This window comes from Pundamilia nyererei, unplaced genomic scaffold (genome assembly GCF_000239375.1).
Source record: "Pundamilia nyererei isolate P.nyererei 1_Seehausen unplaced genomic scaffold, PunNye1.0 scaffold00155, whole genome shotgun sequence".
Taxonomy (NCBI): Eukaryota; Metazoa; Chordata; class Actinopteri; order Cichliformes; family Cichlidae; genus Pundamilia; species Pundamilia nyererei.
In genome coordinates this window covers 1,264,334-1,277,517 of record NW_005187556.1, presented here as the reverse complement: position 1 = coordinate 1,277,517, position 13,184 = coordinate 1,264,334, and the positions used below count along the sequence as shown (strand labels likewise).

Below are 13,184 nucleotides of genomic sequence, written 5' to 3'. Positions count from 1 at the left end.
GTATGTGTGGACTGTGGTGGCTGGTAGCAGCTGAGAGCAGGATCAGTGAAATCACAAGGGGTCCGGGTGTTACAGGAGAATCCTTTCACTGGATATAGAGCTAGAGAGGGTTGAAGAAAGGCGGGACTATATGTGTATGATGTGTGCTAATGGGTTGACTTAGTGACCAGAGGAGAGAATAACCAAAACAACAATATGCTGACTAAAAATAGTTTTCGTTTTATTGGTACCATTAAAAAAATATGACACCAATGTTCAGTTTGGTTCAGTTCCTCATAGATTACTATGAGCTGATAAAATGCTCTTCATCTCGGTGCCAGAGGACACTTCACTGGTGTTTACAAGTCAATGTTCAGAGCAGCTGGTGAATATTTAAGATGACAGAGAAAAAAGAAGAAGAGGAAAGGAACATAAAAGACATGCTGATCATGCTACAGATTAGAAACAGGCTGAATAAAGATTCTTCAGCTTTTTTTGAATGACACTTGTTGATTTAAAATCACAAAGCCAAATATTTGGGTCATTACAGGAATGTAGTCTCATATGTTCCATGTCCTCTGCTTCACCACATCTGCACAAGAAGAGTAGACCACAGTTACGTGTGGGAGCTGAAAACAACTCAATACATTACTGTAAGTGCAATAAATGCTTCCCAGTGAGTGCTGAACCTAACATGACTGCATGAGGAAAAGAATCCAACTGTCGGCTACATTTTCCTTTGAGAGCAACAGATTTTGGTGGGGGTTTGTACTTTCTCCTTCCATGCTCTTCCAAGCTAGTGTTCCTTTTTGAAAGTATGCAGGTCTACCATTGTTAGGTGGCACTGAGGTGTGGTGTAGAAAGCATTGAAAAACACACCACTCAAGTTTTGGCATTCAAAATAAATATCAGATCTCAGATATTTGCATTCCAATCACAGCAGTAATACATTTTATCAAACTGAGTGCCATATTAAGTGAGATTTATTCTTTGACTTGATCACCTATCCATTTTCTTAACCATTTATCCAGCTATCCAGGACTATATCGTGGATCCAGACTAATTCCATTGTCCTTTGCTGCAGCTGTCTATTGTCAAACCACCAACATTTATTCTTTAGCAGACAACAAAAGCCATTTAAGATGTGTCATACTTTCTACAAATTTCTGGGGTTTTTTTTTACTTTATTTTTATGACAATGTGCACTAAAGATTATTTCATAGAGAGTCATGTTTTTAGCAGTCGTCAGTTCCACTTGTGGATTGTTAACTGCTTTTAAATCCATTTTGAAATTACAGTCACAATCGTAAAATGTGTGAAATGTTCAACAGAGATAACTGGTGCAAAACACAGGTCAACTGAACTTAAAACCCAAATAATGAGAGGTTGGAGGTAACATACGGTCTTCTACACACACAAACCTGCATGACACCCTTCAGGATCCGCCTTTCACTGCAATAAGAGAGGACACGAGGAGGAGGGGAGGTGAGGACAGATCACTTTGGGATAAAGGTTGTAGCAGCAGCAGCCACGAAAGCCTCTCGCAATCCAGTCGAAGGGTTTTCCTGACTGAGTGCAGACTACAACCAAACTCTGCCGGCTGCGACAATTCTGCATTTTGGTGCAGTGGGTGGAAAGAAGACTCGGCGTGGAGGCTCTACCAGCTGGTGCACCTGCTAAATGAAGAGGAGAACGTAGCTTTGGATCACCGACTTTGAACTGAACAACTGCAGCAACATGACGGTAAGTCAGAGGTGGAGAAGTATCCTGTGTAACAAGGACAGTTATTCTCGAAGGAGATATTTTAATTATTGATTTGTCCTAACCTGGACCAATCAAACCCAAATTACCTCTGGAAAACTTAATTTAAAAAATACACTGGCTCATCCAATCATTTAAAAATAATTTAAATAGAGTAACTGGATACAATGCACACTGCACTCACAGTGTATGTGCATTAATATGTCGACCCATCAAACTTGGCCCAATTACAGTTGAGAATTTTAAAGAAAATGTATTTAATTACTAAGAATTTGGAACCATTAGAAATTCATTAGGACCATGTAAACTATAAAAAGTGATGGTATGGTAATGGCCACATCATGTATTTAGTATGGCTCATTTCAGCATCAGCTGTTTACAGTGATTGTTTTACACATGTTTTCTATTATTTGTAAATGTTGCTCTACATGTGAATCATAAACACAAATGGCTTAATTACTAAATTAGTGCAAAATATGATTTTGGGCAGAGGTATGAGTACAACAACCACACCCATCATTCGCAGCAATGCCTTTTATGGCAAGCATGGTCAAAAACTGTCCGGTTCTTAAGAGTTGAATCGTCTGGTGGTCAGTAAAAATATAACGTGCATTTGGACAAACAGTACTCTGTAATTGATGTAAATATTTTGTATTACCACACAAATGCTACAAATCTTGGTACCCTAAGTAGCTTATAGGCTTAGTTTCTTCACGATTGAAGCAGTAATCTACGAGTTTGGGAACAGACATAGAGATATACATATACTACACTCATTAAAGTATTTCAGACTCTATGCATCCTTTGTATGTTATTAATCTTCATGGTGTAAGATCTAACACGTGTCAGTCTCTGGTTTTGGTGAAGAAACACACAGACACATTAAAAGGCACAGAAAGAACATCTTATCGTCATAGGTGCTTTGTGGTCCCCAGAGATCCATTTTCATATAGAGGACATCACCAGGTCATTTATCTCTGAGACACACACATCAGTTACTAATGGTCCAGCTTTGTGTTTGTCTCAGCCCGGCATCCCACTGAGGGCTGCTGGAGTTGTTCTGGTCAGGCTGAAACTGATCCTGACTTCATCTTACATCTTTCTGACCTCCGAGGCCGTCGGCTATGCTGCTCTTTAAACACCGTCTTAACTGCCTCTTTGCATTTAGTCTCACTAATGGAAAACTTTGGATTTTTCCCTGTTATCTGAGCAGGAATCTTCTACATGATCCCTGCTCTTCAGTTAAACCATTTACCTTCATATTTAGAGATAAAAGAAGCATATTAAAATGTATACTGTGTGTTTTAACACTTATTATTAGACCCACAATAACGAAGATGTTATATTTTTAAAAAGTCACAAACAATTTACTCCCTCATTTACTGATCCTGTTTCTGTTGCCAAAGTGCTTCCTCACAGGGTGTCTTGTCTGATTATTGGGGTTTTCTCTGTGTTTTTGTCTTTACCTTACAATATAAAGCACCTTGAGGTAACTGTTGTTGTAATTTGGACTATATAAATCAAATTTCATTAAATTGTTTATCTAACAAATTACATATAAACTGCTGCAAAGGATCAAATGGTCCTGCCATTTATCTCTGATAGTTAAGTAATCTGGGCATTACACCGATGCTCAGAGGGTTAGAGTTCAGTTTCCACCCAAACCACCCAGTGGAGGAGGATTAGAGAGCATAAAATGACACCCACTGATGTTGCAACAGTTTTTATTATTATTATTATTATTATTATTATTATTATTATTATTATTATTATTGATAGCTATCAAAAAGCATGGGATAAATATTTGTTGCATTTATTTTAGGAAGGCACATTTTGCCAAAGTTATAATCTTCATTTCTTTAAAATGGAAACTTAATGCAAAAACTTAATTTGGTGCAAATGATTAAAAATAAGGTGCATTTATTCCCAGCTAACTGCTAATGTAATGTAACTCTTTCTTGGGGCCCTTTTATGAAATTAAAGACAAATAAGAGTAAAATTACCAAATTTTATGGGCAGAAAAATTTTAGGTAGATCCGAGTCATTCTCTTAGTGTGAACAAAGCCTCAGTGAAGGGTTCACGGCCTCTGTGAGCAGCACATTGACGGCTCTGAGCTGTTCACTGATGAGCTGTAATGAGAGGCTCCCTGTCTGGATGCGTACGGTGACAGTTAATCCAAACTAACCCAGGCCCGAGGGTGCCAGCTGTAGTGGAAACATCACCAGACAAAACAAAACACTGCTGCGTGTGTGACTGTGTGTGTGGATTTAACGAGGCTATTAACAGACATGTTTATACCCGGGAACGAGTATTGCAAGCATCACCATGACGACGATCATCCCTGCAATGGTGGTGTTACATTCCAAAGAGCTGCGAGGGATTCAGTTCAGAAGAGAGATATTTTAGGAAGTCAGTAGTATGATATCAATAAATAGTGTGGAGTCTTGTCACCATCATCTGCTTACATGAAATATAAGAAACCTGCTTATTCAGCCTGCTTTTACACAGGGACACTACTTACCTAGAAATCTTATTATGCAGATTTCTCACATTCCCACCCGTTAAGCTTTGTATCAACAAGGCCAAAGACATTATACAAGTAGGAGACATGACACTTATGAATAGAGATCTATGAGAGGAAACAATCCCTGCTCCCTAAGGACCCACAACCTGTTAAACACTGACACCTGTACACAGTGGAGGTTCATAGTCAGAGTATAGTATAGGAGGAGTACAAACACAAAAAGATATTTTTAGCTTTCTTTAGTCAACAAACTTGAAGCTTTTTTTTTCATTGGATTTGACCAGTCAGTCTATACTGGTTTAATGTTTTGTTATCTCACCCCGCTATTCAATTAGATGTGGGCTTTAAATTAACCACCAACACTCAATTGCAAGACTAATATAAAATGTTATCACTATGCGGGTTTCTAAGCAACCACATAATCAGGTACTCCTGAAACCTACTGAGCACTTACCCAACCTACTTTGTTGCGGTAAAGATCTTTTAATAGATTTAAGAGATTACCTGTTGATTTCTTATTGACTGATACAAATTAATAAAGGTCATGTTGTTTTCGGCTTGTCACATAGGTTTTAGACAATTTTTAGACACTTTTATACAGACTTTTGAGTGGAAGTTTTAAAAGAAAACTGCCATCCTGTTGTGAGTGATTATGGTGAGTCAGATCTAAGAAAGCTGCTTGGGATAGCCAAAGGTCTTACTGAATTTATGCCCCCCAAAAAAACAAAAAAAAAAAACACAAAGAAACCACTGGAAGAGCATTGGTGTAATTACAGTACTTTGTGTTTATTTGTCCAGGCTGCCGCAAAACTTTTGGATGAGATGTGTCATCTGACGGCTCAGTCTCTGAACTCAATGGACACATCAGAGCACTTCAAGGTCCTGAAGCTGCTGGGTGAAGGCTCATATGGAAAGGTTATGCTGGCTGTACACAGAAAGAGAGGTGAGGAGCTAAACAAACACATTATGGCTTCAAGATCCCCTAAAAACACACCTACATCAGTACAGTATCTTTGGATCTTTCAGGTACTCCGATGGCTCTGAAGTTCTTCCCTCGTGACTCTACTTCTCTGTTCTCTTTCCTGAGGGAGTATAATCTCTCCCTGTCATTCTGTACACACCCATCCCTGACCAGAGCTCTGGGAATAGCCTATTCCACACCATCACACTACATCTTTGCTCAGCAAGCCAGCCTCTTCGGTGATCTGTACGAAGTCATCATACCTGAGGTATAAAGATTTTAACAAAGGACTTATGATTCCTGAACAATTTAACTCACACTGTATTTATGTTTTGGAAGATAATTTGTTTTGTTAGACTTTGAAATAATTATTTTATATTTCTATCTTCTTCTTCTCCATTTGTTCTGTAGCTTGGTATGGAGGAGGACTGCTGTCAGCGGGTGGTGTCTCAACTGTGTGGTGCACTTTCCCACCTGCACTCTCTTGGTTTTGTCCACAGAGATCTCAAACCAGAAAACGTCTTCCTTTGTGACTCTGCCTGCCGCTGGGTCAAACTGGGAGACTTTGGCATGGTCAGTATGAAGGACAAAACTAACATAAATAACAATAGCATCTAGCTGACAGGTCTATTAACAAGCTGTTCGCTAAGATATGATGCAGAAGAAAACCAAGTAAAAGCAGCCGCCTATGGCTCAGATGTGTTCTGCACAAGACTTATGGCATATTTCATCTAGTTTATCCATATTTGCATCCACTATCAGTCTAAATGTGGCAAATCAATATTTACCCAGGTAAAGTCCAGGGGAACCAGGATCCCAGAAGTCTGGTACAGTTCTCCTTACTGCACCCCCGAGGCTGAGGTTGCTCGAGGAAACAATGACAGCAGCAATATAACTGATGGAAATGATGGCATCAAGGATGGTGAAGAGAAGAAGAAAAAGAGAGTTTGGGTTTCCGTGGAGCCAAGTACAGACAGCTGGGCACTGGGCATCCTGACATATGCCATGCTTACCGGCAGCCACCCCTGGGCTGAAACAGCCAGCGACTGCCACTCATACCTGAAATATCAAGAGTGGTTTGAAAGAAGTAAAAGCCCCAACGATGAACTGGACGTGTGGGCTGAGCCACAAACAGAGAGCCCGCAGGATCTGGATGAGGCTGGACTGGAAAAGAAGAAGCACATTCCCAAAGCTCCCCAGTTTGCATGTTTCACCCATTTGGCCTGTTCCTTTTTCCAGTCACTCCTCAACCCACGGCCACAGCTTCGTAGGCAACCTGATGAGGCTTTGAGTTACCTGGGAGGAGACTGGATGATGGAGAAAGAGAGGGTGAGGCTGGAGAAGGCGCGTAAGAAGAGTAGAGGGAAAGGAGGGATCAGAAACATGAAAGAGATGGAGGGGAGAGGAGAGCGTTAAGTTAACAAAGTCTACCAAAACTAAGCTGAAAGAGACAAATGTCTTTCTATGCTCTTTTCTGTCTTCACTTTAACCTTACAAAAGCCTCACACTCCTGGAGTTCTCTTCCTGTTAAAAGGAGTTCTTCCTCCCTACTCTCACCAAGTGCTGACTGATAGGGGATCATTGGGGTTCTCCCTCTGATACTGTGGAGGCTTCACCGTAATCACAAAGCACCTTGAGACAACTTTTGTTGTGACTGCCCACATTAAAAAAATGAACTGAATAGAAATTACATTTGAAAGTTGAGCATATACGATTTATGTTATTCACAAGTTAATTTTGTAACTTTACATCACTGCTTTTTAAATTCTTTCTGTTTTTCTGTTGCATAGATTAACACAAAAAAAATACTACACTATGGCCAATGCTGAGGTAAGCTTCTATTACATTTAACTGCGAGCCATCAGGTTGTGTAAGGGAAAGGAAGCAGGTGGTCGATGTGTTAGAAGAAGAAAAAAATCACCTCCCACATGTTTAACCTCTAAACATTAAGAAAACAACTTTGGAAAAATTCCCCTTGTTAAAACAAAACTGGTTTATGGGGAATTTGCTTTCTGGGAAACTGTCGGTTAGTGAGGAAGTCTAACAGCTGCTTGATTCACATCAAATAAATGAAAAATATTTACTTTAACCAACATTTTAAATGACCAGTGTAGAAACAGCTGTAGGTATCAAGATTATTTGCATTAACTGGTGTGTAACTAGTCTGTTTAGTGTGTAATGATCACATAACTTCTGCAAAGCACTGCATCTATATTTGACTCTAGATTTCAGAGAGTATAATACGTCATAGCAGGCTATGAACTGTAAATAGACCGCAGCAGAGCCACGTCATAAACACCTCTGAGGTCCACTTTAGACCACAGAGGGGGTTTTGACTGTTTGGTTTTTGGCTTTCAAAAACAGTTTTCTGAAAGTAATAATATATGTTAACACTTTAATAGCACTTTTATACCCTAAAATGCTTACAAAGTTTAGCTAATGTAACTCATTATTATTGTTATTAGCTATCACTAAGCTCTTGGCAGCTCATGTGTAGCATTTTATGCGCTACCAAAAGACTAATTTTGTTTTATTTTGTATTGTAAAACATTCTAAAATATAAAAATTATTATACATAATAATGATAACAGTACAATATCTTACTGAGACTGTGTAAATACTTCTGTAGCTGTATAATGATATATTGTTTATAAAGTATACTTTTAATGTAATAAAATTATTTTTATATATGACCATTTTATTTGAATGCAAGTTGTTTTACAATTATATGCATTTTTGAGGATTTTAAACATGCTGACCTAACATGTATGCACTGATTGGATCATATCTCAGTAATGTTCTAGTAAGATTATATACCACACATGCACGCACTCACAGACAAGGATCTGCTGGAAAGCTTCCCAATGTGTTTGCAAAAATAGGGCCCTGGTTGTAAATGTGTCGTTACAACCTTTCAGCACTGAGTATGTGCCGCGGCCCACAGTTCTGACCCCTCAGCACCACATTGCAGCCGGATCGCACGCGGTCATACTTTCTCCTGCAATTGCAATCAGCTGGACTTTTAGCACAGAGGTCAGTTTCACCACAGACACAGTGAACTTCACCAAACATGGACTGACAGCTGAGACAGACAAATAATGACTGAAACACACACAACTCTTACTCAAACACACACATAGGGCACAAAGGAGACCCAGTGAAAATAAAACATGACAAAAATATATATCTGGTCATTTGTGAGTACCAAAGGTCTATGAACCTCAAGAATTGGCAGCTGAAGTCTTTCAGGTGTTTTCAGTCCATGAAAGGTGTGAACTGATGCTCCTATTTTATCTGAAGAGCAGTGGGATCCATCAGAGTCTGACTCCATTACTGAGGACCACCGAAAGAGAGTTATTGTTGCTCATCACACTACACTCCACAGTCTGACAAATTATTTACAAACACAAGAAAACACTTTTAACCATCAAACGAGCGATTAAACAACAAATATCCCTCTGAGAGTAAGGCGTGTATTGGGAAATCATAAAAGTCAAAAAGGTAGTAAAGGGGGCAACTTTAGGGAAAGGGAAAAATCCTCTCATGTCTGTAATGTTCATGTTAATGAGGAATAATGTACAGCTGGTCTAAATCTGTAGTTTGCTAAATATAACCTGGACCTGCCAAACATCTGTTTGAACAACGTTTCAGATGAGACTAAAATAGAACTTTTGGCATTGAATGTAAATTGTTTGGAGATGAGAAACCATTGCATTCCTGCATAATGGTGTCTTTTTTGGGGTCTGTTTAGCTACACTGGGGTCAGGACGACTCACCGTCTTTGATGGAGCAATGCATTCTTGAATAATACTTCAAAGGAAAATGTTAGGATATCTTTCTGTGAACCGAACAATGAGAGACAGCAAGAAATTTAGCTGAAGCACACAGCTTCTGCTACTGAAGAATGGGTGGTGATATTTTTGAATGACCAGGTTTAAGTGTTGACCTTAATCCACCAAAAATGTTGTGGAAGGATTTGATTGGAGCAGCTTATGTGAGGAAACCCACCAACACCGCAGAGCTGAAGCTCCTGAGCAGCTAAAATTCCTCATTTATTGGAATAATGAAGGTTCTGCTGCACAGGCACTGAAAGCATCATACCTGTATATTTGTTTTCCACTTCACAGATATGTTTTACCAGCTAAGTATAATATCACTGTGGTTTTGGTACATCTTTGGAACATTTGGCTAATGTTTTGGTTTATATTTACAATTAAATTCACCTGCATGATGCTGTTTCGGATACAGGAGGAGATGATATGTAACACAAAAATACAATACCATTACCAAAACTGTTTTATCTCCAAAGTTGCACATAATAAAAATAAACTGGATACATTATTTCGGTTTCACCATCTGCACACTTTGAGAGTCCAACTTAAAATCACAATTTCTCCACTAACAGATACTTTTCTATCATTTTTATAGTTGGAACTGAAAGCTACAGGCTTATACATGCTCGCTGAAACTTCTAGTGTCAATTTCTCTGGCTCAGAAGGTGACAAAGCCAGCTACTGTATCTTTGACACATCTGTGGAAAAGTGAAAGTCAGCAGCTTTCAGAGTGTGAGAGGAGAGGGAGAGTGGGAGGTGTGGCTGACCGCAGAATGCCGAACTGCTGCCAGGCGTAATAAAAAACCTGCAGTCGTAAATGACAAGCAGAGGTGAAATCAAAAACAAGACAAGGTTCTTTTTGTACCTTTCACTCTCTTTGAGAATATAAGATGCACTCGCATGAAAGTAAGTTTGCTTTTGGCCCACAGCTTTGGTATGGAAGCCCAGAGTTTCCATGGAAAAGCTTGAGGAGGCAGCTGTGCTATTAAATGGAAAATACAGTTTTAACCAGACATAGGTTTACCAAACTTTCTGGTTATCTGTCATCTTTATGATGTTATGTTTAGCAACACAAAATTCAATAAAGAAGAATTTTTGTGCGGCTTTTTTACATTTTACTTGGCGTCTTGTGCACCACACTGTGATGAGCTCATCGCTGTCATCTGTGGCTGGAAGCCAGAGACCCCACTGGTGATTGGTTAGAATGCAGTTTTAGAGGAAACAGATGCACAGATGACATTGATGCTTTATCTGAAGTGTTTCCAAACTGCACTCTTTAACCACCTACACCACCAACCACAACTCTGCCCTTTTAGGACTGGAAACAACTTCAAGGCTAATTGGTTCTCATCTATAGTTAAAAGAGCAGCTGCTTCCACAATGGAATTTATTGTAGAAATAATATATAGTTCTTCGAGTGCCCCCTTCAGAGCCCTCAGTAGCAAATCTACATGTATCATCTCTACACAGCACACACAGCCATGATCGTGTTTCACCTGATGATACCTTGTAAATGTATTTTTAGTCGTGATCATATCTTTAATTCAGTTGAGAGTTTGCTCGTCAAATCTTTTCCACATCAGTTGGATAAACTAAAGCGCACATGGCCATGAGGCTAAAAATACAGCTGGATGGTTTCTCTCATTCCTGAAAAGCTGAGATTCTAAAGTCGTGAACTGTGTGAACAAACTTACAGGTGCAAATATTTCTTCGTTTATACAAAGACATCACTGGCATGAAAATCATCCAGCTAAGTTGCTGGTTCAGGTTTCTCTGAAAATGTCAAATCAAAAAGGTCACTAATCTTTTAACCTTTGACCTTTAAGCTCTGACCCCAGCAATACCTGAATCACCCTAACATCCAGTTTCATGTAGATTAAATCAAGAAGCATAGTTAAATGAAGAGATCATCTGCAAGGAGCAGCAGTTTGTAAGTTATCTTATAAACCTCGCCGTGCCAGAAGTCGTGAATTAGTGAGCTCGTTAAAGAGAGACAGTTTGATGATCGTATCATTCTCTCGAAGGCCAAAGGCCCCGGGGCGGGGGGCAGACGTGGCCGGTGGCCTGAGACCTGCTCCCATCCAAACTTCTGACATTTCACTTGATATGTTGCATTAACGCTATGTGAAGTATGCCAAGATTGTGTGACAGTATGTCTGACTGTGTATTTATCTAACAAGCCGACAAGATTAAATGTATCCTATAAGTGTAAGGAAGTAATTAAAAACTGAGAAACTGAATTTTAAAAAAACTTGCTGTGTTTTGAAAGAAAAAAACAGAAAATATACAGCAGCGTACTGTAGCCCTGTGCAGTACCTGGTATTTCAATTGAAATATGAAAAACTGCAGGCCAAATACATCAAACAGACTCTGGGCTCAAAAACTACACATGTACCAAATAAACAACTCACAAAAATATGAGCCCCAACCAGAGAACAGCTCACTCCTTAGTGTGGATCTTTAGACGTAACACAAATTCATCATATTCATCTATTTGTTTACTTTGGCTCTCATTGATATTATCCAGTTTAATTAAGTTTCATTTTCACTCTGCTTGTTAATTTAACTGAAAAGTTACAGATGAAATTTTTCCTGGAAACAAGCAGCAAAAATCATCCTTCAGCTGTTATTCCTGTGAGAGCAGCTTTACTCCAGTTCTGCAGCCAGTAGGACCTGTAGTAAGAATAGGACAAATATCAGGGAAATTGTTCAAATTTGGACAAATATTGTTTTACATTTTTACATTTACAGAAACTTTGCTACTAAAAGTGAGCATTTTAAAGATTAAATATAAATGTAAACACTTTTTATGTGACCGCAATAGTTACTTGATCATGTGACTGTCTCGATGTTTTCACTGAGATGCCTAAATGAGAACAGCTGAGGCCAGTTAATGATTTTGAAAAGTTTTTTGTTCTTCTGATTCTGAATGAAGCCACTTCACTGTTCCAGACTTTACTTCATACCATGCTGATGTAGAATTGGCATTTGTTTGGTGGAGCAGAGCGTGTACTAAAAAACAAACAAACAAAAGTTTAAAAAAAGACACTGCAGTGTTGTTTTGTGGCTGACTTTAAATGAAACTCACATGTGCTCAGACAAGAGATTCAGAGCAGAATTTAAATGTACACTTGAACCTCATTTGGATCTGAAGGAGGAAAATCGATCTCCTCTAATGGGTACATGTTGACTCCAGGAACAGGCTTTGGATTCTTTAAATCGTATCCCTGAGCCAAGAAATAAAGTACTTATGTATTTTTTATGGAGTGCTGATGAGTGTGCTCTTGAAGGTGATGCTAGGCTATGATTAGACTCAAGTCCAGCTGGCTGTTTAGTTAGTCTGTCTGAGTGAGCTGCACCAGACTGGTTTCACAGACTCTGTTGTAAATGCATCATTAAAGCTGTCATTTTTTCTGCAGTCATTGAAAAGATGGTGGATTTTGTGGATTATTTACATAACAGGTTAGGTATAAGGATTGTGCAGGGACGTAGAGACAGTCTGTAACTATAACTGTACAAAAAGAACAAATATTGCTGGGATATTGTGCGCAAGCATAATATCAGTATTAACTGACTGTTCATGGCCAAGTCACGCCCAGGCCAGAGAAAAGAGAAACGTGTCCCAGTGCTCCAGATGGGCAGTTTACCTGCCAGTGACTTTACTCTTGCAACAATGGCATCTCTTGGTCAGATGGCAACATTTTAATTTGTCCCAAAGGACGACTAACATTGCTGTTGAGTGTTTAAAGTACGTGAGAACCTGCAGGGTTTACAGGTGTCAGAAAGGAACAAAAACAAGTTTTTATCAGAAGTTTCAGTGTTGAGAGTAATGCACATTACACATCAGAGACAGGAATGACCTGTTAAATTTGATAATCACACTTGTGACAGAGATGAGGAGATTCTCTGGAAAGTGAAACTAAATCTTTAGTGAGAATGCAGGGGTAACAAATAAAATGAAAACCCAGAATTTCTGTGTAGTGTGATAGAGAGATGTTACAGAGCATGAGGTGACCCAGATCAGAAAAAGGATCTGGATTTACTCACATATACATATGTTGATCTTCTAACTGTCTTTAATAACCTAAACCTAAAATTTATTTTAACCTTTAACCTCAAACAGCC

General features: G+C 39.0%; 1 protein-coding gene across 1 annotated transcript; it reads left to right on the top strand.

Annotated features, from left to right (window-relative positions):
* Positions 1-1,487: 1,487 nt before the first annotated feature.
* On the top strand, positions 1,488-7,778 carry LOC102210568 (serine/threonine-protein kinase SBK2). Its single transcript, XM_005745206.1, has 5 exons — positions 1,488-1,722; positions 5,064-5,208; positions 5,292-5,494; positions 5,638-5,799; positions 6,019-7,778. The coding sequence occupies exons 1-5, from the start codon at positions 1,717-1,719 to the stop codon at positions 6,640-6,642; spliced, it is 1,140 nt and encodes a 379-aa protein (XP_005745263.1). The 5' UTR covers positions 1,488-1,716; the 3' UTR covers positions 6,643-7,778.
* Positions 7,779-13,184: the final 5,406 nt, after the last annotated feature.